This window comes from Maylandia zebra, linkage group LG16 (assembly GCF_041146795.1).
Source record: "Maylandia zebra isolate NMK-2024a linkage group LG16, Mzebra_GT3a, whole genome shotgun sequence".
Classification (NCBI taxonomy): domain Eukaryota; kingdom Metazoa; phylum Chordata; class Actinopteri; order Cichliformes; family Cichlidae; genus Maylandia; species Maylandia zebra.
The window spans coordinates 30,871,694-30,893,711 of NC_135182.1; the positions used below are offsets into that span (position 1 = coordinate 30,871,694).

Below are 22,018 nucleotides of genomic sequence, written 5' to 3' on the forward strand. Positions count from 1 at the left end.
CCGCCCATTTCCCCTCCCACTCGGTTTGTGATTGGAAAGCCGAGTCTCTGCTCATGTCTCTCCATGTGGAGAACTCCTCGGACGGGCTTCGCATGGCCTCCTGGGAAGTGGAGTCTAAGATGTACTAAACTCGCTGCACTCGCTGCCCTCTCAGGACTACAGTTCCCGTGGAAACACTGGAAGGGGCGGAGCTTCGGGAGCTCTTGAGATGAGATTCATTCACGTATTTTAGCGGAGGGTTTGACTGATCTGACAGCAGCTATGACTGAGGGAACGTGAGTTTTTGGCTTCTTTCATTTAACAACTATGAGATTTTAATTTCAGTGAGAATTTTACCTGAATAAATAGGACGATAATAATAAATAAATCATTCATAGTGCACGTTTTTGTCGTAACTCTAAGAAATGTTTAAGAAAACATTAGTGAAATGTACTTGTTAATGAGCTCAGGAATTATAAAGACTTTTTAGAAAGCTAAAATTTGGGGATGGGATGCGAGAGGTCGGAGCCAGGTCTTACCTGCTCATGAAACAGGTTGAAAGTCAAGTGTTTAATAACCTTTGAACATTTGAAAATGGGGTCTGTATGTAAAATTGCTCTAATTTATAAAAATGAAACAATATTTTGTTAAATCTCTTGAAATCAAGCTGGAAGTCTGCACTTCAGTCACATCTGTAAAAGGCAATCTACAGAAGTGTTTCCTTCTTCAAATACTCTTTCTGCCAGGCACCTGCGGAGGCGAGGGGGGCCGTATAAGACGGAGCCAGCCACAGACCTAAGCCGCTGGAGGCTGACCAATGTGGAGGGCCGGCAGACGTGGCGGTACCTGGAAGATCAGGAGACCGCAGACAGAGAGCAGAGAATGCTGGAGGCCCATTCACTCGGCTTGGACACGGTGGGCTCCTCTCAGTTGTTTCCCATCTTTTACAGCTTTTGAGTTGACTGTTTGGCTCTTACTGGAAACTGGATTTCTCAGAGCGACACAGTAAACTTGAGTATCTTTAAACTTTGTGGATGACCACGGTGGGTAGTAAGATCACTGATTCTCTCCACAGAGTAAGTTCGTGTCCGACTCTCCAGCCGCCCACACTGCTGTGGACGCCGCAGTGAAAGGCATGCACTTCTACAGTCAATTGCAGGCCGAGGACGGTCACTGGGCAGGAGACTATGGAGGGCCTCTCTTCCTGTTGCCAGGTGAGTCTAGTCATCCTCCTTATCCTGATGTCTGTAGTGACCGTGCAAAATAAAGTGAAGTTTCTCATTGCATCATTGGAGATGTTCCCTGTAAAAGCACTGCCTTTACAGGGAACAGAGTCTTGTCTTCAACCTCCAGTTGTGAATGTAATGGTAGAAAAATAAAGGTGCAAATTCAGTACACATTAATGTATTTATGGCAGACTAACTGTGAAACCCAGGAAGGTTTGAACCCACCATTTATTTATTTTTGTGTGTGTGTGTGTGTGTGTGTGTGTGTGTGAGGCAACAGTTTTAACCTTTGCACCATCAGTGACGGTGATGCAGAATGAATCAGCAGGAGTACTGACAGGGACTAGAAAGAGAGAGCATCACTTGTATTGGTTTCTCTCCATTGACTCCCTCTTATATTCAGAATTTAGTTTAAAATCCTGCTCCTTACATACAAGGCCCTGAACAGTCAGGACCCATCTTATCTTAAAAACCTCATAGCTCTCAGACTGCAGGCTCACTTGTGGTTCCTGGGATGTTAAGAGTAGAATGGGAGGCAGAGCCTTCAGCTTTCAGGCCCCTCTTCTGTGGATTCAGGAGACAGACAGCCACTCTGCTTTTCAGATTTAAGATTAGGCTTAAACTTTCCTTTATGATAAAGCTTATGCTTCAGGCTGGATCAGCTAACCCTGAATCCATCCTTAGTTACGCTGCAATAGTCCCAAGCTGCTGGGGGATTCCTATATGCACTGAGTGTTTCTTCTTCACCTCTTTATGCACCACTATAACACTGAATCTTTAGCAATTATTAACGCTGGCTCTCTGTGCCATAGTTTGTCTTTTGTCCATCTCCCTCCTCGTTCACACAGATAACTGTCCCTCCCTGAGACTGGTTCTGCAGGTTACCTGTTCAAATGGAGTTTGTCCTTTGTTTTGATTGTTGGTGTTTTCTCTGTATTAGGGTCTTCAATTTAAAATATAAAACTGCTTGAGGTGGCTGTTGTTGTGAATTGATGCTATATAAATAAAACAGGGTGTGAGGGATTTCATGTCTCTGTTCGGGTGCTTCCACAGGTCTCCTGATCACCTGCCATGTAGCTAAGATCTCTCTGCCTGAGGCTTGGAAGAAGGAGATGGTGAGGTACCTGCGCTCAGTCCAGCTCCCTGATGGAGGCTGGGGTCTGTAAGTCAACAGGGTTTTTTTTAAAATATTCTTTTAATGTTCATATCACCATACCAACCTTATCACTCATGTGGAACCGATATCAGTAATAACTTGGATTCCAACCTGTTATTACATCAAAACTCTTACCAGATTTAAATAAGAACCAAATACAGAGACAAACAAACAAATAAGAAGCACTGAGACACAAAGACTAACACAAAACACGATGGCAGGAGAAGTAGAAAGACATCAAACACATTTAACAGCACATATAACAGAGAGGCAAGTTTAGTGCTGCTAAACTGCTCTAAAATGATCCCAGGACAGCACGTTTCCAAAGTCAACTTCTCAAGCGCTGATCACAGCAGCAGTGAGCATGTGTGTGTCACTTCTGCAGACATGTTGAAGACAAGTCCACCGTCTTTGGCACAGCGCTGAGTTACACCTCACTTCGGATCCTGGGAGTGGATCCCGATGATCCAGACATGGTTCGTGCCAGGAACAACCTGCACAGCAAAGGTCTGTCATGTTCAGTGTGCGTTTTTCTCCATGGTGTCATGTTTTCAGCTGCAGTGTACCATAGCGCTCTGTGTTTATCTGGTACAGGTGGAGCAGTTGGGATTCCCTCGTGGGGTAAATTCTGGTTGGCCATTTTGAACGTCTACAGCTGGGAGGGAATGAACACGCTCCTGCCTGAGATGTGGTGAGTGGGAGATGATTTCCAGACTCGTGTGCAGCTCTGTGGCCTCTCACAGGTGTGTTACATGAAACAAGAGTTTAACCCTCTGCGGCGTTGTTGGTCATGACTCTGACCCTAAGTAGAATGGAAGTCAGACTGATCATTTTCCCTCAAATATAAATGTTCCAGGATTCCTGACGTGTTTCTGTCTCTTCCAGGCTCTTCCCCACCTGGATGCCGGCCCACCCCTCCACCCTGTGGTGTCACTGTCGGCAGGTCTACCTCCCGATGAGTTACTGTTATGCCGTCAGACTGGCCGCAGACGAAGATCCCCTGGTTCTCAGCCTCAGACAGGTGTGGAGTCCACCGTGTTCCACATGGGGGCGCCATGCTCCAACACAGTACGGCCAAACGTATTCAGTGTTGTGCTTTGCATCCCAGCTGTGGCTTACCTGGTGATGTCATGTGGACATGACATCCTCTTAAAGTTTAGCACAAAAACATTCCTGCTGTTACTGTAATTAAACCTGATCCTCTTTGCCATTAATGATAATTAAAATAATGATAATATTAGTAAATATATCAGCGTTAGTAAAAATAGAGAATGACTGTGAGCATCTGTGGAGTTACCTGCTGTACAGGTAGGCCTGTGTTTTAAAAGGTTTTCTAGGTTGATTCAATTAATCCTCAGACAGTCAGAAATATTATAATTCTGATCATTTATCAGTACTGATACATATGAGACTTCATCAGAATTGTGACCATCACAGCAGATGCCTTTGTGTGAAAGTAACTGAGAATAAAACAGAAAAACATGAAGGAGATTTTTCTGGCCTGGCTTTTTATAGCAGATAACCTTAAAAAATATTCTGCAATATTCTGTAATTTTGCATAATTTTAAAAAGTTTTAATTTCTTCAGTATTGAACAGCAGAAATTAGGCTTTCTTGTCCGAGGTCCTTTAAGTGAAAAAAAGAAAAAGACTTTGCTGTAAACAACGGTAGACTGTTGGGTAATAAGCGAATGAATAATGCAGAAAACAGAGATTTGAGACGGGAAACTGTTCTTGAAGTAAAGAGAGAGAGAGAGAGAGAGAGAGAGAGCTGTGCAGGAAGTGTGATTTTTTTATTGTGGTGGAAGCAAACCAGCAAAACTCAGAGGGAATTCATGACGATGTTTATCAAATGTGAAGCGCAGTTTGATGCTTCTTTTGCTGCTGGCTCGGTGAATTTTGGTTGGAGAGAGACTAAACCTGCAGCTCAGAATCAGCGCAAAAAGATGTAAACACAGAGCAGACCAGACGCATCAGAATCGCTGAGCTCCGACGGCGTGTCTGTCTACGGGCCGTCGGGTGAGAAAGCCGAGAAAGACAAAGCTGATTCTGATGCGTCGGGTCCGCTCCGTGTTTATGTCTTTGTGTGGAATCCGTGTACCTGCTCTCATTTGCTGTTTGGTGGTTGTTGAAATAGTTTTGTGAGCTTTAATCTGAGAATTTGGCGTTTCTGGCAAAACACAGTTATATTTAAAAGTCAATTCAGGATTTAATGAGTCGATATCGCTTTATTCAAGCTACTCACCTCCCTCTTCCACCTGCACTTTCAACTGGACCACGGCTGATCAGAGAGGTCCCGCCCCTGACTGTCTCTGATTGGTTTAGTCCACGATAGGGGCATAACGTGTGTCTGTTGTTGACCACACGAGATTTTTTTTTGTTACCCAAACAGTTGGTCGCACTGGTGTGACCAAAGATTTATTTATTTATTTATTTTTAGTCGCATCACTGAAAAATTTGGTTGCATTTGCGACCAAATTGGTCGCACTCTAGAGCCCTGCCTCTCAGTCCTTCTTTCCTTTTCTTATTTTAGTTTCGCTCTCGCTTTTTATGTTTGTTTTCTTCCTTTTTTTTTATATCTACCTGTCTGTCTGTCTCTTCCTTGTTCTTATTTTTTAGGCTGAGGTTGGAGTCTAGGAGAATTATGTGAATAGAGTGTGTTCCTGTGCCTGTGTTTTGCCTTTAATTGTTCTCTTCCTCTGTAGTCTGTATGTATATCAATAACATGGGCCTTGTTCTTTGTGCTATAGGAGCTTTACGTGCAGGACTATGCTTTTATAAACTGGCCGGCGCAGAGGAACAACGTGGCAGCATGTGACATGTACACACCTCACAGCACACTCCTCACAGTCGCTTACAGTAAGTCTGACCTGTGAATACCTGCCTCCAGAGCTGCACATTTAAAACAGGTGGGTTGTAATGACTGCTAAGAAAAAATGGACTAACAGATGTTTTGCACAACAGCAAAGCTTTCAGCAGCAGATATGAAGGAAAGAGAAACTGCTGAGTCTGTGTTTCCACAGGCTCCGCTAATTTAGAGACTTATTCCTCATGGAGAACGAAAACAAGACAGAACATCTTCAACCGGTCTTTTACTCGCTAATGAGGGACGGCTTGGTCAGAACCAGGCTGTGGAGCTAAACGCTCCTCACCTGTCTCCAAACCAAGTCCTTCAAAGAGCAGCTCTCCTCACAGCTATTTATTGACAAACTGTTACAATACACATCACAACACAAGCACCTCCCACCGTAAAACCCCCCAATGGTTCTAAAAGACAAGGCACTATGTGTATGTGTGTGCACGTGTATGCATGTCTTTGCATGTGCAAGAACGTGTGTGTGTGTCATGGGGGTGCGTTTGTGTGTCCTCCTGCTCACCAAAACGATCATAAAAGCAGGAAGCTTACAACACAAGAAACAGATCTTTCAGATAAGATGTGCCTAATAAAACCCACGTCAGCCTCCCCCAGCACCAAATTGGCTGGAGAAGTGGTCAGAGACAAAGGAATGTCTTTGATCACACAGTTTAAAACAATGTAGAGATGGTAAGAATAAAAATTACAACATTTAACAATTTACTTTAATAGAAAAGTTTTGTCTGGAGGGTGTTTTACACAGTGAGGATGGTAATAAGTGTTTTCAGTGGGTATTCCCCTCCACTCTCTTCTCTAACCCTGTGACTTTGTTCCTTTTGGCCTGCAGTGGTGTTAAATGTATACGAAGCCCACCACAGTACCACGCTGAGAGGAAAAGCAGTCAAAGAGCTGTATGATCACATCGAGGCCGACGATCGCTACACGAAATGCATCAGCATTGGCCCGGTAACTAATACACAGATACTCGAAGCAAAGAACACAGATTTGTGGAGTTTGAGTTTCTAGGTGCAAAATTTATTTAAATCATCTTATTTAGGCAAGGCAAGTTTATTTATATAGCACAATTCAACAACAAGGTGATTCAAAGTGCTTTACAGAGACATTAAAAACAAAAACAAATAAAAAGCATGATTTAAAATTGTTAAAAAACAAACAAACAAAAAAACAGTATATAAAATCAGAACAGTAGATAAAATCAGTACCGTAGTTAAAATGTAAGTTTGGAAATTTAAGCTTAAAAGTGTGGATTTGGTGCTTTATTCAAATGCAGCTGAGAACAGGTGAGTCTTCAACCTGGATTTAAATAAACTGAGTGTTTCAGCTGATCTGAGGCTTTCTGGGAGTTTGTCCCAGATATAAGGAGCATAAAAGCTGAATGCAGCTTCTCCGTGTCTGGTTCTTCTGACTCTGGGAACTGATAAAAGACCGGATCCAGATGACCTGAGGGATCTGGAAGGTTCATACTGGGTCAGGAGGACACTGATGTATTTTGGTCCTAAACCATTCAGAGGTTTATAGACCAGCATCAGAACTTTAAAGTCTATCCTCTGACGGACAGGCAGCCAGTGTAAAGACCTCAGAGCTGGACTGATGTGGTCCACTTTTTTGGTCTTAGTGAGGACTCGAGCAGTTCTGAATGAGCTGTAGATGTCTGACTTATTTTTTTAGGTAGACCTGTAAAGATGCTGTTACAGTAATCAAGCCTACTAAAGATGAATGCATGGACTAGTTTTTCCAGGTCCTGTTGAGACATCAGATCTTTTATCCTTGAAATATTCTTGAGGTGATAGTAAGCTGACTTTGTTATTGTCTTAATGTGTTTTCCTAAGTTTAGGTCTGCATCCATCACTACACCCAAATTTCTCTCCTGGTTTCTGATTTTTAGGTGTATAGATTGAAGTTCTCTGGTGACCTGTAATCGTTTTTCTTTGGCGCCAAAGACTATTACTTAAGTTTTGTTTTTGTTTAGCTGGAGAAAATTGTTACACAACCAGTCATTAATTTCCTCAATGCATTTACCAAGAGCCTGTACAGGGCCTTGGTCTCCTGGTAACATTGTGATATATATTTGTATGTCATCTGCATAGCTATGATAGTTTATTTTGTTGTTCTTTATAATCTGTGCCCGTGGGAGCATGTAAATGTTAAACAGAAGGGGTCCCAAGATGGAACCTTGGGGAACTCCACATGTGATACTTGTCTGCTCAGATGTGAAGTTACCTATTGATACAAAGTATTTCCTGTTTTCTAAGTATGTTTTGAACCAACAGTGTAAAATAAAAAGAGCAACGTGCAGTTAGATATCTGCTGATGGTTCTCCTCAGATCTCCAAGACTATCAACATGCTGGTTCGCTGGTATGTCGATGGTCCCTCCTCTGCAGCCTTTCAGGAGCACGTGTCCAGGATCCCGGACTACCTCTGGTCAGTCAGCCGATCTTGAACAGTTCAGTAATAAAACAAACCAAACTCCAGCTTCAAGAACAACTTCAACTATGCAACATACAGAAAAAAATCATTTACAAAAGGTGTAAAACTGATAAACTTACTGTAAGTTCTCTGTGTACCAGGTTGGGACTGGATGGAATGAAAATGCAGGTGAGAATTTGTTCTGTCTTTGTTTTACCTCTTTAACATTTGAAGGTGTGTTTCTGAGGATCTCTGCACCTCCAGCTTGCAAAAGAAGAAAGAAGAAACTCTTTACTGAGCCTTTATTAAATCCATATTATTCTCACAGCAGAAAGATGTCATTAAGTGTGAGATATAGAGGAGAATGGTGCATCACCGATGTAGAAAGAAGAATCCATAGAATCAGTTTTGCCGACAGCTAACGTTCAGGTGGTGCATTAATCCAAAGAATAGCCCAAAATCTACTTGAATACATAAATTTATTGCCTTCTAAACACATTGTTTTAGTTTACTTGTTTGTTTCTTGCTTTGGGATTAATCCAATCTCTTTTCTGACACAGGGGACGAATGGATCTCAGCTCTGGGACACCTGCTTTGCTGTGCAGGCTTACCTCGAGGTAAGACAAAGATGACCTCTAATGCTTACAGTAATTTCAACCAAAGCACATTCATGCTCATATGTAAAACCCCTCCAACAGCCCTCCATCTGTATTTGACAAGACTGCTTAAAGAAGTGCTGCCATTAATTAATGCTTCAATCTTAAATATGAGCAGCCTATCTCTAATAATTAGCTCTGTTCCACAGGCCTTCAAGCTGGCAGTAGTTAAATCATTACTTAATCATCCATCCCTTGACTGAGCTGTCTTCGCTAATTATAGGCCAATCTCCAACCTTAATTTCATATGGAATTCAAATCCTTGAATTGTCAAACAGCTAACAGATCATCTGCAGAGGAATGGCTTATTTGAAGTTTCACTCAGGTTTCAGAGCTCATCACAGCACAGAAACAGCTTTAGTGAAGGTTACAAATGATCTTCTTATGGCCTCTGACAGTGGACTCATCTCTGTTCTTGTCCTGTTAGACCTCAGTGCAGCATTCGATACTGTTGACCATAATATCCTATTATAGCGATTAGAACATACTGTAGGTATTACAGGTACTGCACTGCAGTGGTTTTTATCATATCTAACTACTAGACTCCAATTTGTTAATGTAAATGGAGAGTCCTCTTCACACACTAAGGTTAGTTATGGAGTTCCACAGGGTTCAGTGCTAGGACCAATTCTGTTTACATTATACATGCTTCCCTTAGGCAGCATCATTAGAAGGCACAGCATACATTTTCACTGCTATGCAGATGACACCCAGCTCTATCTATCCATGAAAACAGAAAACAGACAGCAATGTCTTAAAGATATAACCTGGATGACCTGGATAACTTTTTGCTTCTAAATTTAGGTAAAATGCACGTTATTGTACTCAGACACAGCTGTGTACCCAGAATTGGGCCCTGAGAAACTCCACATATGAAATCAGTGAGTAAAATTTGATGAGAGTCGAACTAGTCAAACACTGAGCCAACACATAGTCCTAAACGGGACGTCACAATCAACTTTGTCAATAAATATTATCTGGTAACAGAAATGTTACCTGTGTAATTTAGTCCGAGATCAAGACGACCTTGACGAGCTGTTTTAGTGCTGTGTTTGACATAAAAACACATCAGGAAAACTACTTTTGTGTGTTGCAGTTTTGTTTTGTTTTTTTCAGGCAGGAGCTCAGGACGACCCAAAACTAGCTGAATGCCTTCGAGACGCCCATCAGTTTCTCACTATCACACAGGTACAGCAAGGAGATGCACTTTATCCACCGAATGGCTTTGATAATGAAAACAAATTTTTTTGTGTTCTTTGCATATTTATGTGGTGTCTGAATAATCTGAAAAACTAGCTTCTGATTGGGATAATTCACCTAAACATTAAAGTTGGAAACCAGAAAGTAGTACACATTGTTTTAGTAGTATATTTTAGTTTTTCTTCCAGAAATCAAAGAATCCTGAATTATAATCTATGGGTGAATTCCCTAACAGCAATGATGATGATAGAAGTAATACCTTTTAGTGAAAAATGTTTTTTTTAAACTTTATTTGGAGAAACGTTTGCAGATACTTAAGTGATTTTAATCCGATTTGACTGGTGATTTAAACATGCAGTTTCCCTGTCCTGATGACCATTGAAATGTAATTGTATGTTTTAAGATAACGGGCCAAATACATGCTGCATGAGCTTCTAAGATGGCCCCAAGTTTCAAGACTTCATCATTTTATTTTGACACTTTAAAAAATGTTTATTTTAAATGGCTGACCAGTTTTTCGCTCTTACAGATCCCGGAGAATCCTCCTCAATATCAGAAGTACTACAGACAGATGAATAAGGTACAGATATTATCACCCTGCAGTCGCTTTTAACCAGTTTATTTATCATTGTTAAATAAATCACTCGAATGTGCTTTGACGAAACATAAACCGTCTTAAATTTAGCTTATGTGTATAAGTAAAGCATGCACTGCATTTCTTTCAGGGAGGTTTCCCCTTCAGTACCCGTGACTGTGGTTGGATTGTGGCCGACTGCACTGCAGAAGGCCTGAAGTCACTGATGCTGCTGCAGGAGCTCCGCCCCTCCATCAGGCAGCCCGTCCCCTCTGAGCGTCTGTGTGATGCCGTCAACGTGGTGAGTACAAAAAAGGAGGACTTAGTCAGTAAGCCTTTTTTTTTTTTTTTTTTTTTTGTTTACAGTTCATACTCTCCACATCCTGTTTGTGTTTTATGCCCCACACATCCCAGAGATCTGCAGGTCTGCTGCAGCAGGCTTCTGCTCGTATTTTAAATGAACCAAATAAATACTCAGCTCTTAAACTTGACTGTAATTTCTAATTGATTTTCTAGGTTTAACACTCTAATATTACCTTATGTTGCACATTTGACCTCTAATGCCTATCGTATTTTATGTACAGCACTAACTGAAATAAACGTTGTTGAAATAAATGTGGAGTGTTGAGAAAAATTGAGAATATCTAAGGCTTCCTGTGAAATCTTGCTGCCATTTCATTTTAAACGCAATTGGAGTGCAAACTGAACTGAAGACCCCGCCCCTCGTCATCCTCTTCTTCATCTTTTCACCATGTTTCTGTTTTTGTAGCTGCTGAGCATGAAAAACACAGATGGTGGATTTGCCACATATGAAACTAAGAGAGGAGGGAGACTCCTGGAGCTGCTCAACCCCTCTGAGGTTTTCGGTGAGTGTGTTGCCAACATCTTACTGAAAAAAATGTCTCTGTCTAAAAGAAACTTTGATTTCAAAGAGTCATGTGAGGAGGAGTTCCCGGCAGTTGCTGGGAATGTCTGAGTCCCTTAAACTGTAAATATGTAGATATGAAAAAGGGAGGCAATAAATATAAACATGACATTTGGAGAGTGGAAACCTTTGTTTCCATTGCGTACTGAAAATGTGGCAATGACCTTTCCAGTAGCAAAGGGCAGAAAGTCAAAGACTGCCTTATTTTCCATTGAAAATGAGGATGCAGAACATGTTGTGAAATGTTTGTTTTTCACTGTTACTTTGTGCCTTGTCTGTCTTTTTCTTTTATCTCTTACGTTCATACACAAACAGGCGACATCATGATTGATTACACATATGTGGAGTGCACCTCAGCAGTTATGCAGGCTCTGAGGCATTTCCAGAAGGTCTACCCTGATCACCGTGCCGAAGAGATAAGGTATAAACACGTTGTTTAGAGGTATGCTATCTCCTAAAACTGTTTTCACACATGCACTGCAATCCTGAACCCTTGTGTACATGACTCGACAGACGGGTAGGTGACAGCAAAGGCTGGACATTAGCTACACTTACTGCCATCTTTTCTGCTCCCTCTCATAAACCCATTGGAGCAAATGTGTCCACAGTGTGAGATTCTTCTGTAATTGTCCAAAGTATTAGCAGGGCTTAAACTAAAGCTGACCTAATAAAATGAGTATAAAACCAAACTGTCTTTTTCTGAAAATATCTTGAGCATATGTGTTTTCTCAGTTGTCGCTTAAGTTCAGGAGGATCCTCTGAGTTTGCTGTGTCTTCTTCAGGTCGACTCTGAGAGAGGGGCTGGAGTACTGCAGGAAAGTTCAGAGACCTGATGGATCTTGGGAAGGGTGAGGCCAAAATTAGAGATTTATTACTGGATCTCCTTGGTAGATTTTATATATGAGAGCACCCAAATCCAGAACATTAGAGACAAATTTGTAAAAAACACAAACAAAAAAACGAAATAATAACATAGACATGAAGTTTGTCAGGTTTAGTAAAATCAGCTAAGCTCAAGTCATTTATGTGGTTCTTCAAAACCACAAAGGAATTAGATCACCTGAGATTTATTTATTCGGTGTAACCGTGCATTGAACTGAGAAATTACACTTTGGAAGAGAAAAAGTTTCAGTGCTATTGTTACAGAAAAAAATAAAAACACATCAAGTAATGACCAAGTACACTGAAAGACAACAATTTTATTTAAACAGCGCCAAATCACAACAACACCTCAAGGTGCTTTATATTGTAAGGTAGACCCTGCAATAATACATACAGAGAAAAACCCTACAATCGTATGAGCCCCTATGAGAATCTACAGTGCATCTACAGTGACCAGTTGAGGTGAGAGAAGGAAGACAGGATAAAAGACATGCTGTGGAAAAGAGCCAGAGATTAATAGCAAGTATGATTCAATGTAGAGAGGTCTACTAACACATATTGAGTAAGGCAACTGAAGAAGAAACATTCATTGCATCATGGGAATCCCCCAGCAGCCTACACCTATTGCAGCATAACCAACGGAGGATTCAGGGTCACCTGATCCAGCCCTAACTATATGATTTAGCAAAAAAGGAAACCTTTAAGCCTAATCTTAGAAGTAGAGATGGTGCATGTCTCCCGAATCCAAACTGGAAGCTGGTTCCATAGAAAAGGGGCCTAAAATGTTACTAATGTAACTCTTTATTCTCCTGGACAGACGGATGCCACAGACTTTCCTAATATTCCTAAGACAAGATGATGAACAACTAACATGAATCAGTAGCATGCAGGTGCAAGTGCATTAAAGTGCATTTGTAAAAAATGCAGCAGGCTAATCCTTATTGAAATGTGAAAGAAAAACTATTACACCAACTTTCAAAGCTGATCAGGTGACAGAACGGTGCAGCTAATGCTTGTGAACAACAGGTGAAACCGATGAGTAGAACATGAAGTTAAAACAGACAAAGGCAGGAAGTAAAATGATATAAAGGTGTGCAAGGAAAGCCCCAACTATACTGTGAAGATGACTTTTACATTCCTGTCTCATTGCTTAGTTCCTGGGGAGTCTGCTTCACGTATGGGATGTGGTTTGGCCTGGAAGCTTTTGCTTGCATGGGTCACGTGTACGAGAATGGGTAAGATGTAATCACTGACTTTTATACACATTCTCCTACGTTTAAACCGCCCATTGTTCTCCAAAACTTGCTGAACAGCAATGACCTTCTGTGACCTCTAGCCTACATATTTCTTTTTGTATCACATTCTTTGTGAGCAGACATGTGTGCGAAGAGGTGCAGAAAGCCTGTCAGTTCCTGCTGGACCGGCAGATGCCAGAGGGAGGGTGGGGGGAGGACTTTGAGTCATGTGAGCAGCGTCGCTACATCCAGAGTGGCTCCGCTCAGATACACAACACCTGCTGGGCTCTGTTAGGGCTGATGGCTGTCAGGTAACAAAGAGCAACTCACCTTTGGGCTACTGACCAATCAGAAAGAGTCAGAATAAAGATGTGATGTGAGCATTGTGTTAATCGGGTTGTTTAGTTTATGTAATGCATGTTGTGTGTCTGCATAACCAGGCATCCTGACAGGAAGTCCATTGAGAGGGGAGTACAGATGCTGATTGACAAGCAGTTGCCCAACGGAGACTGGCCACAGGTGACTCTCTGCCTTTAAAGGGACAGCGCACCCTAAAAATCAAACACAAATGTCTTCACTCTGTAAAGAGACTTAGCTGCTTAGTTTTTCAAAAGCATTGTTTTAGTGCTATTGGCCCAACACAGCGAGTGCCATCTATATGACGACGTTACTACAGCAGATATTTCCAAAACTGGACATGTGTCCCTTTAATCCCTGCATTGATGACCATGTGAAATACAACAGGATTGTTAATGTGTTGTTTTTCTTCTTCCTTTTCAGGAGAATATTGCAGGTGTGTTCAATAAAAGCTGTGCCATCAGCTACACCTCATACAGAAACGTCTTCCCGATCTGGACCCTCGGCCGCTTCTCACGACTTTATCCCACCAGTGGGCTGGCCGGGAAGGTCAAGCTCTGAACAGACTGCATGCCAAAAAACATCAATGTCTCCAACAAAAAATAGAAAAACAACATTTACTGGAACACATAATCTCTGTTTTTAAGTCACACCTGAAATGACTCAATGAACATGCACCATTGATGTGTTTCAGCTGCGAACACGTTTCATTCTTTGAATTACTTCCTGTCCACACAGCCAGAGCTCCTCCTTAAAATCCTTTCTCAGTCTGATCTTAAACATTCATGTACACAAAACAGACTCCTGTCGATGTCGCCTTACATCCCCTTTTACTTGTAGTTTACTCTTTATTTGATCTTAATAATTAAAAAAGAAATACAGAGTTTAGCTTTGTCATCTCTTCCTGAAGTACACAAAACATATTGGCAGACGAGGGTGATGAGGAAGAAACAGTAGAGGAAAGACTCACAGAGATTTTTCATTAACAGGTTCTATGCAGTCAGGAGGGTTTCATGATCCCAGCAAAACTCAGTAACACAAAGCACTGCCACCATCACATCTCATGATGTTTTAACATTTATTTACGCTCACAGTCAACTGTTTTCTGCAACAATGCCTGCATCCCCTACTGCAGCACATAGCTGAGGTTATTGATACCAATCCTACCATTATGTTTTCTAGGCTGAAGTCCAGCAGCTTGTGTGGTAAAGAGTTAATTTATTAGAAGAACTGTGTGTCAAGTGTACAAAAAAAAAAAGCCTTGTGTTGTGGCTTGGTGGCTTAGTGGGAGTGTCACTTTTGGGGGAAAAAAAGTGCACTTGGAAACAAACATAACAAAGCTTCACAACTGGTTAATCCAGTGTGATCCATCTTGATATTTGTTCAGAGTCGGAGGCGTGACAACATGCTAAGAAAGCAGGTTTCACTGCATCTTCTTCAACTCTGTAAAAATATAATATCAGTGCCAAACGAGGTTTCAGGTTAACCTTTGTTTGTTACCTGAAAGGACGGACCAAGTGTATTTGGAGGTATTTATAACAATGGGCAAAATCCTCTAAAAGCCAAGTTGGTGAATTCAAAAATAATTTTTGTGTAATAATTAATCAGCTGAAAAAAGCCAAAGATAAAAACCCACTCTGATGATGGTTATCAACTTTATATATCAAGTTTCTGCCTCAGGATCTGTGCACGCTTCTTGGTGTATGCTCTGTGTTCCATTAGAGGTATTTAACACCTGTACTGATGTATTTTCTGATGATCTGAGTAGGTGGTGATTTCATACCTGCTGATCTCTAATCTGGAAACTAACCTGAAGCCCAAACCAGGTAACAGGAATTCAGCTTATCCAGGAAACGTCAGGGTAACCCCGGGCTTTATGTACAGAGGTGGTTCACTTCTTACCAGGCTCCTGAATCAATTCTCCTAAAATAGCATTACTGTTTCTGAAAGATGCTTCAGACCTCTGCGAGGAGAGTAGGAGCGTCAAGTGTGTGTTTCTCTGATGAGCATAAAATATAAGATTTTTCGCTACAATTTGAATCATTTTAGCATTTATATATGATCCTGAAACCGGACATCCAATCTGTGCCAACCTCCAACCTCTAATTTGCATGCTTGAATTCTGAAGTTTAAACATAATGTTTACTGTCAAACCCTTAAACAGCACCAAGTCTGCAGCTGAGAGAACATCCGGCTCCATTTTATCACCTCAGTGGTAAAATAATTAACTGGAATTAAAATGTTTATTTTAATGTGCAAATAATGAGATGAATAGTTTGCTTTACTCACCTGAGAATATTTAGCATTTCACTGTCATATTTTTATGGTCTTTCTACATTTTTAATTACCATTTCATCATCGTCATCTGACAATGTGTCTGACTGGAGATGGTGACACGCATAGGGATCATAATCATATGATCATGTCAACACATGGGAAAAACCTAAATTAACTTAGTGAGGTGATAACCACTTTAATTCCAACTGCCAATGTTAGGATTGAACTTATGAATGCAACACCTTTAAAACAGTATTGACTTGAGTATGTAGCCCTGCAAACGAAACAAACAACTATTATAAAAGATAAATTATAAAAAAACTTTCTCTGAAGTTCCTGTTTCTAAGGCTGTACAGATATGATATAACATATATAATCACACCTGTTTTGCATGAGAAAAATGCAGGAACAAACAGCCCTGTCAATCACACTGTTCACTCACAAAGTACTTAAGCATCAAATCGAAGTGCATTTGTGTGTTACTCTGACCCGTGTGTTCTTACATCAACATGTAATTCTGGTTTTGTCAGTATGTGCATGGTCAGTTGCAGACTATAACATTATATTTGACCTTTAAATAGGCGTTCAGCATACTTCAGGTTGAGGTGTGGCTTTACATATAAAAAGTGGCAGGTGACAGGTGAGTCAGTGGATCAAATTGCCAGCACGCAGTAAGTTCAACACTTAATCTCTGCTGATGATCGTAAATGTGTATGTTCAGATATAGTATGAATATGTTGTGTTTTATTTTCTAAACAGGTTTCACTGAACTTACAGTGTGTGAGGTTTAAAGTTTGGAAATGGCTGATAAGGGAAAAGGTAAATATCACAGCTCCCATCATTTGTCTTTTTTTTTTAATATTTCCTATATACCCCCAGAAAAGTCAGTCTATCTACCTCAAATTATAGGAGGACCATCTTCAAGGGGGCAAGGAAAAGGCTGTGGTGGACAAGGTGGTGGCAGTGACTTTAGCTGCAGTACTGGCCTTGGCGGAAAAGGTGGTGACAGCAGCCATGAGTTTGGCTGCACTATTAGCCTTGCCGATTGTGGATTTGGCAGAGAAGGTGTTGGTAGCGGTGGACAAGGTGTTGGCAGCGGTGGACAAGGTGTTGGCAGCGGTGGACAAGGTGTTGGCAGTGGTGGAAATAAAAAGAAATGTGAGCATGAGTATAAGCGCACACACAAGCACATCAGATGCCACAAGAAGGGAAGGATGGTTACGGGGTGAGACTGAATATTACTAATGTGCAGATTTTATCCAAAACAGGAAATATTCAGTATTCAGGTGCAAGTGAAGTGTGACATGTTTGTATAATACATCCTGAAAAAGATCACTGAAATACTGTTATTCATAAGATGTTTTCAAAAGGTTATTCAGCAGGTAGCAGGACAGCAAATGCACACTTTAAGCCAATTTTAAGGATATTTTGAGGTCAAAGGTGAAAAATAAACCCCTCATCCTAACCACTGAGCCAAAAAGAGTTAAAAAACTGAATTTAGAATCAGTGTGAGGAATTCACCAGGTATCATCTGTCTCTTCTCCAGGACTTCAGCAGCTCCTGCAGCAGTGACTCTGACTAGATGAACATTTCTGGAGGGACCTGCATGGAAACATTAGTATCTAATCCTTTACTTAAAAATCGTTTGACAAATATAAGAAAAAATAAGTTAAATATAAATAATGTGTAAAACAGAAGGCTGATTCACATATTTAAAAAAGCTGCGCCTTAAAGCAAAGCCTGCTTCAGTGTCACTTTTGCTTTTAATTGGAACATAATTTTAAAAAAATAACTATATGTTTTAGAACTAAAGTCACCATAAAGACACCTGGAAAGTGTTTACTGAGATCATTTGTCAGAAGCAGGTATATTTTTGAAAATGTGCCAATAAAATTCTGAAATAATAAATATGTAAACTGATTAATCTTCTCTGGTCTGTGTCATTTTTTTGTGCCAAAGTCCTTCTACAGAGCCAAACTTTTTTTGGCCATGAAAAGAATACAGGTTTGAGACAGTTTTACATCAGCGCACCAGGAAACTATCTCTATGTTTTACATATAGTCTATGCAACAACACTGGACATAGCAATAATAACACATCACAAACACAAAGACCATGATTTATTAGTAGTGACACGGTAATTATTTGTTAAGTATTTTATGAAATCTGTGTGTATCGATGTGTCCATGCTATTTTTTAGTTTTATGGACATAAACCTGTTTACACAGTCACCAGTGTGGACTTTGCACCGTTATAGAGAAAAAAATACACAGGAAGTTGATGAGTAGTTTATAGTAATTACACTGTGGTGTGGCTTTCTTATGTTTTTATATTTTTGTATACATTGTCTATTTATCCATTCGCTTCCGCTTATCCTTTTTGAGGGTCGCGGAGCGGGTGGAGGCTGTCAGCTGTGGTACGGCGAAAGGCAGGGTATTTTGACCTGTTTAAAATCATTCAAATAAACTTTTTGTCTTATTCACAGTGAATCTTTCCTTTTAGTTAAACTATTCTCTCATATTAACAGGTAACGGGTGAGCAGAGCCATCATTGATGGTGATACAGAAGCCTGTAGCAGGAATACTGACGGGGGCTCCTGAATACTCAGTACCCATCTTATCTTAAAAACCGCATAGTACTGTATCATTCCATTAGAGCACTTCACCCTCAGACTATGGGCTTACTTGTGTGTAACTCATGACTCTAATAAGACAACCTAAAAGTATCGACTAGGTGCCAGGTTTGAGAGGATTAGAATCCGGTTGTTCAGTGATGACACGACGAATCCTACTTCCGGGCCTAAAGTATTCTGCGTTTAATATGGCTTTTGTGTTGTTAACATGTTTAATGTTATGTATTTTCTTCTATTTGATCTCAAAAAGCTCCTAAAACAGTCAGTGATCACTGTTGACCTCCCTCGGCTTTTATTACCGCTAATCATTTATTTAAGCTCAGTTTTTAAAACCTTAGGATGTAACTACAGCCCAGCCCATGCAGGAGTATATGAATGACTAACCTCGTATTGTGGATGGATTATCTCAGTTGTTCTCCTGGCTGAAGTTTGGTCCTTTTACAGCATCCTGCCATGCGATTACATTTGTTCCTGACCACCGAGAACACTCACGTTAACTTTTATCGAGTGGAAAAAAAGTTAGCTTGTTTATATTATGCTAACATAGCTGTGTCGCTAGCGGTCACGTAGCACATCATTATATACCAGCTAGCCCAACTTCAGTAACCCTACAAACGTCACTGCTTTTTAGTTTTCTGTCTTCATTTATGCTGGAAGTGATAGCAGAGCTGTACGTTTTAATTTGTTTCCAAAACCTCGCAGTCAGGACATGCTATATTGTATTTAGATAGAAGCTAGCGAGCTAACTCCCTGCTAACTTCTAACTCCGTTAAATGTCATAAATTCCGTTTTCATGGATGCCTGGATGCTAAACTCAATTGTTACACCTGGTAGAGCAGAACGCTGATCATTTTATTAAAGATGAAAGACTTTAGACAGTTTTTCAACTCTCAGTAATGCCATGTGATCGTTTGATATATGGACCTGCAGCGGAGTTTATGTCCAGACACGGCTAGTAGTGATGGGTCGTTCGCGAACGAAATGTCTCTTAGAGCCGGCTCTTTGACGTGAACGACGCGAGCCGGCTCCTTATCGGCTCCTTAAGAAGTACAGAGTTTGGTTCTTCCTATAAGTAGACAAAACATCTGTAGATGAGGTTGAGGAGGAAGAAAAAGTAGGGGAGAGAGATTGTTTATTAACAGGTTCTATACAGGTTCTATCAAGTGAGGAGGGTTTCAGGATCCCAGCAAACTAAAAACGTGACAAAAAGTCCATGCTGAAATCTGGACACCTTAACTTTTATGGTGATTCACACTTAGTTACAATTAAAAATGCTTGCAGGTAACCTGCACACTAGTCTCCTCTGCCTTTTGAAATGTAAGGATGTGTGGTGGAGGACAAAGATAAGACTGGCCATGGTAACTACTCTTTTATTTCTGCAGGTGAAAAGTGCATGAATAAACAAAATACAAGATGTGCTCAAACACAGGACAGACTAATACGTTTTGGGAAGAAAAACACAATGGATGGCAAAATGCAGGAAGTAAAAGAAGAAGAGAAGACAGAAGAAACAATTCTAAAACAGGAAGCGACCCAAAGATAACAGAACTACACTGAGAAACTGAGTAATGCTAAACAAGTTGACAGGATGGCAAAAAGCAGAAATGAATAGAATAGAATACATAGCACACTTCGAGCTATAGGAGCTTCCTTTGACAGAAACCACGGATCTTTCCTTGTGTTGGATTAAAAAGTGTTCATCCAGACAAATGTGAGACAACAGGCTAGAAACTATGGTGCGACGTGCCCATAGACATCTGACACTTTTGTACCGGTATACAATTTTTTTTAGAGAAACTAAGCAGCAACATCTCTTTGCACTCAGACTGTACCTTCAGGGATACAGTAGTTTAAAATTTACAGGTTTTTTTAAATGGTTTTTACTCATTTTCTGTCACATACATCCTGTTAAAGTGGTGGGTGTTCACTGAGCATGAGAAAAGGATCAAACCAGGAGGGCAGTATGTACAAGTTTTTATATTCTCTTGGCTCTGTATGATGACACAGATAGGGCATACTGTTATATAGTTGTCTCAGCACACAGTTCAGGCTGAAAACCCAGCAGTTGAAAGCTTCTGTGTATGAGAGGCAACCAATCAGAAGAATGATTTCTTAAGGGGGGAGGAACTAAAAAAAAAACGTTGGGTACACACTGAGGGGTGGTACAAGGACCCTGTATAAGATAAATGAGGATTATTCTGAATTCTGAATTATACAAAGCTACTCTTGCAGAGAGCAGAGGATGTCCTGCGTAATCTAAATGAGCCTACAGTTATTACACCACCACCACCAGAGAACTTTAAAATAAACAATTTTTCCTCATTGCTTACTCGGATAAGGCCAAATGTTTGTTTTTGGTTTTTAACAATTTGACTCAGTAACATGAAGCACAGCCACCATGACACGGACGTCCCGTGATGTTTTATCCTTTATTCACAGTCACAGTCAACGAGTTCGACTGCTTTCTGCAGCAATGCCCTGCCTCACCTAATACAGCACATAGCTGACGTCATTAAAACCATTCCTGTTATTCCATTATGTGCATGTTTTTTTTCAGGCTGCAGTCCAGTAGCTGGTGTGGTCATGACGAATGTTTTGTTTTATTAATGTGTTTTAATAACTGGGCACATAATGTACAATTGAAAGCCTTGTATTGTGACTCTGTAGCTTAGTGGGTGCTGCTTTTAAAAAAAGAGCGTTCTTGGAAGCAAATGGTGATTCGAAATGTATAAAGAACATAAAAATATATCAGTAAAACGTTTATAGAAATAAGATGAGAGATTAAAGTTACTAATATGGTGATTCAGCACATAAAACAGTAAAATGAAAGTTTTAATTCAGGTTACTTCTTTTACCTCTGAGCGCGCTCTCAGTGCAGCTGTTTATTTCTAAGGTGACAGCTGCTCATTAGCGCTCTGAAACTTTAAACTGGATCCATTTAAACTTTAGATTTATTAAACTGTATTTCGGTGTATGCTCTGTGTGCCAGCAGGTGTCTTCCAGGAACAGTGACGCTATTGTCCGAGGATCTGATTGGTCAGCATGTGGTGATTTCTTATCTGTTGATATGTGAAAACTAACCTGAAGCCTGCACCAGGTAGCATGAATTCATCTTACCCAGGTAACTTCAGGTTTAACCTGGGATTTCTGTACTAAAAGGTGAATCACCCTAGTAACATGAGAACCTAATCTGTTCAGTGAGCAGGTTCAATCAGTTCTCCAGAAACAGCATCATCATTCCTGGAAGCTACCTCAGACCTCTATGAGGACAGTAGGAGTGTCAGGTCTTTGTGTTTATTACTGATGAACATCAGTCATAAATAATGATGCAACTGTATTTTTTATTTGTTCTTAGTGTTTTATAAGCATTTATATATGATCCTGAAACAGGACATCTACACTGATTTGCTGAATTATGAATGTAGACTAAGTCCATGTTTGAGTTCTGGTTTGTGAATGTAATCTTTACCCTCAAACCCTTTAAATGCATTTTACTCTTATACTTTTGTGATATTTATATATTTTTTAAATCTCCATTTAATCACCATCATCTGACGACGTCTTTGACTCGAGATGGTGACACTCATTTTCTGTGGAAGAAGAGTCATATGATCATGTGAACATATAGGGGGTCAACTG

General features: G+C 40.5%; 1 protein-coding gene and 1 long non-coding RNA gene across 3 annotated transcripts; both read left to right on the top strand.

Annotated features, from left to right (window-relative positions):
- Positions 1-184: 184 nt before the first annotated feature.
- Positions 185-14,356, top strand: lss (lanosterol synthase (2,3-oxidosqualene-lanosterol cyclase)). The gene is made up of 22 exons (XM_004559130.5): positions 185-275; positions 726-894; positions 1,055-1,193; positions 2,259-2,367; positions 2,747-2,868; positions 2,956-3,052; positions 3,247-3,382; positions 5,110-5,218; positions 6,061-6,179; positions 7,559-7,656; positions 7,803-7,830; positions 8,202-8,258; positions 9,414-9,485; positions 10,027-10,077; positions 10,223-10,372; positions 10,841-10,937; positions 11,312-11,417; positions 11,779-11,844; positions 13,033-13,113; positions 13,254-13,424; positions 13,554-13,632; positions 13,894-14,356. Exons 1-22 carry the CDS (start codon positions 262-264, stop codon positions 14,029-14,031), a joined length of 2,208 nt encoding a protein of 735 aa, XP_004559187.1. The 5' UTR covers positions 185-261; the 3' UTR covers positions 14,032-14,356.
- Positions 14,357-16,367: 2,011 nt separating this feature from the next.
- On the top strand, positions 16,368-17,671 carry LOC101485757 (uncharacterized). Of its 2 annotated transcripts, none has more exons than XR_191386.2 (4): positions 16,368-16,418; positions 16,507-16,566; positions 16,657-16,905; positions 17,294-17,671. It is a non-coding gene; the product is annotated as an uncharacterized LOC101485757 (long non-coding RNA). The 2 variants fall into 2 exon arrangements; XR_013093443.1 differs by having other exon boundaries at positions 16,369-16,387.
- The last annotated feature ends 4,347 nt before the right edge of the window (positions 17,672-22,018 follow it).

Coding starts and splice junctions, on each gene's coding strand:
- lss (XM_004559130.5), top strand. Junction 5,219..6,060: donor ACTCCTCACAGTCGCTTACA/GTAAGTCTGACC, acceptor TTTGGCCTGCAG/TGGTGTTAAATGTATACGAA. Junction 10,078..10,222: donor ACTACAGACAGATGAATAAG/GTACAGATATTA, acceptor CATTTCTTTCAG/GGAGGTTTCCCCTTCAGTAC.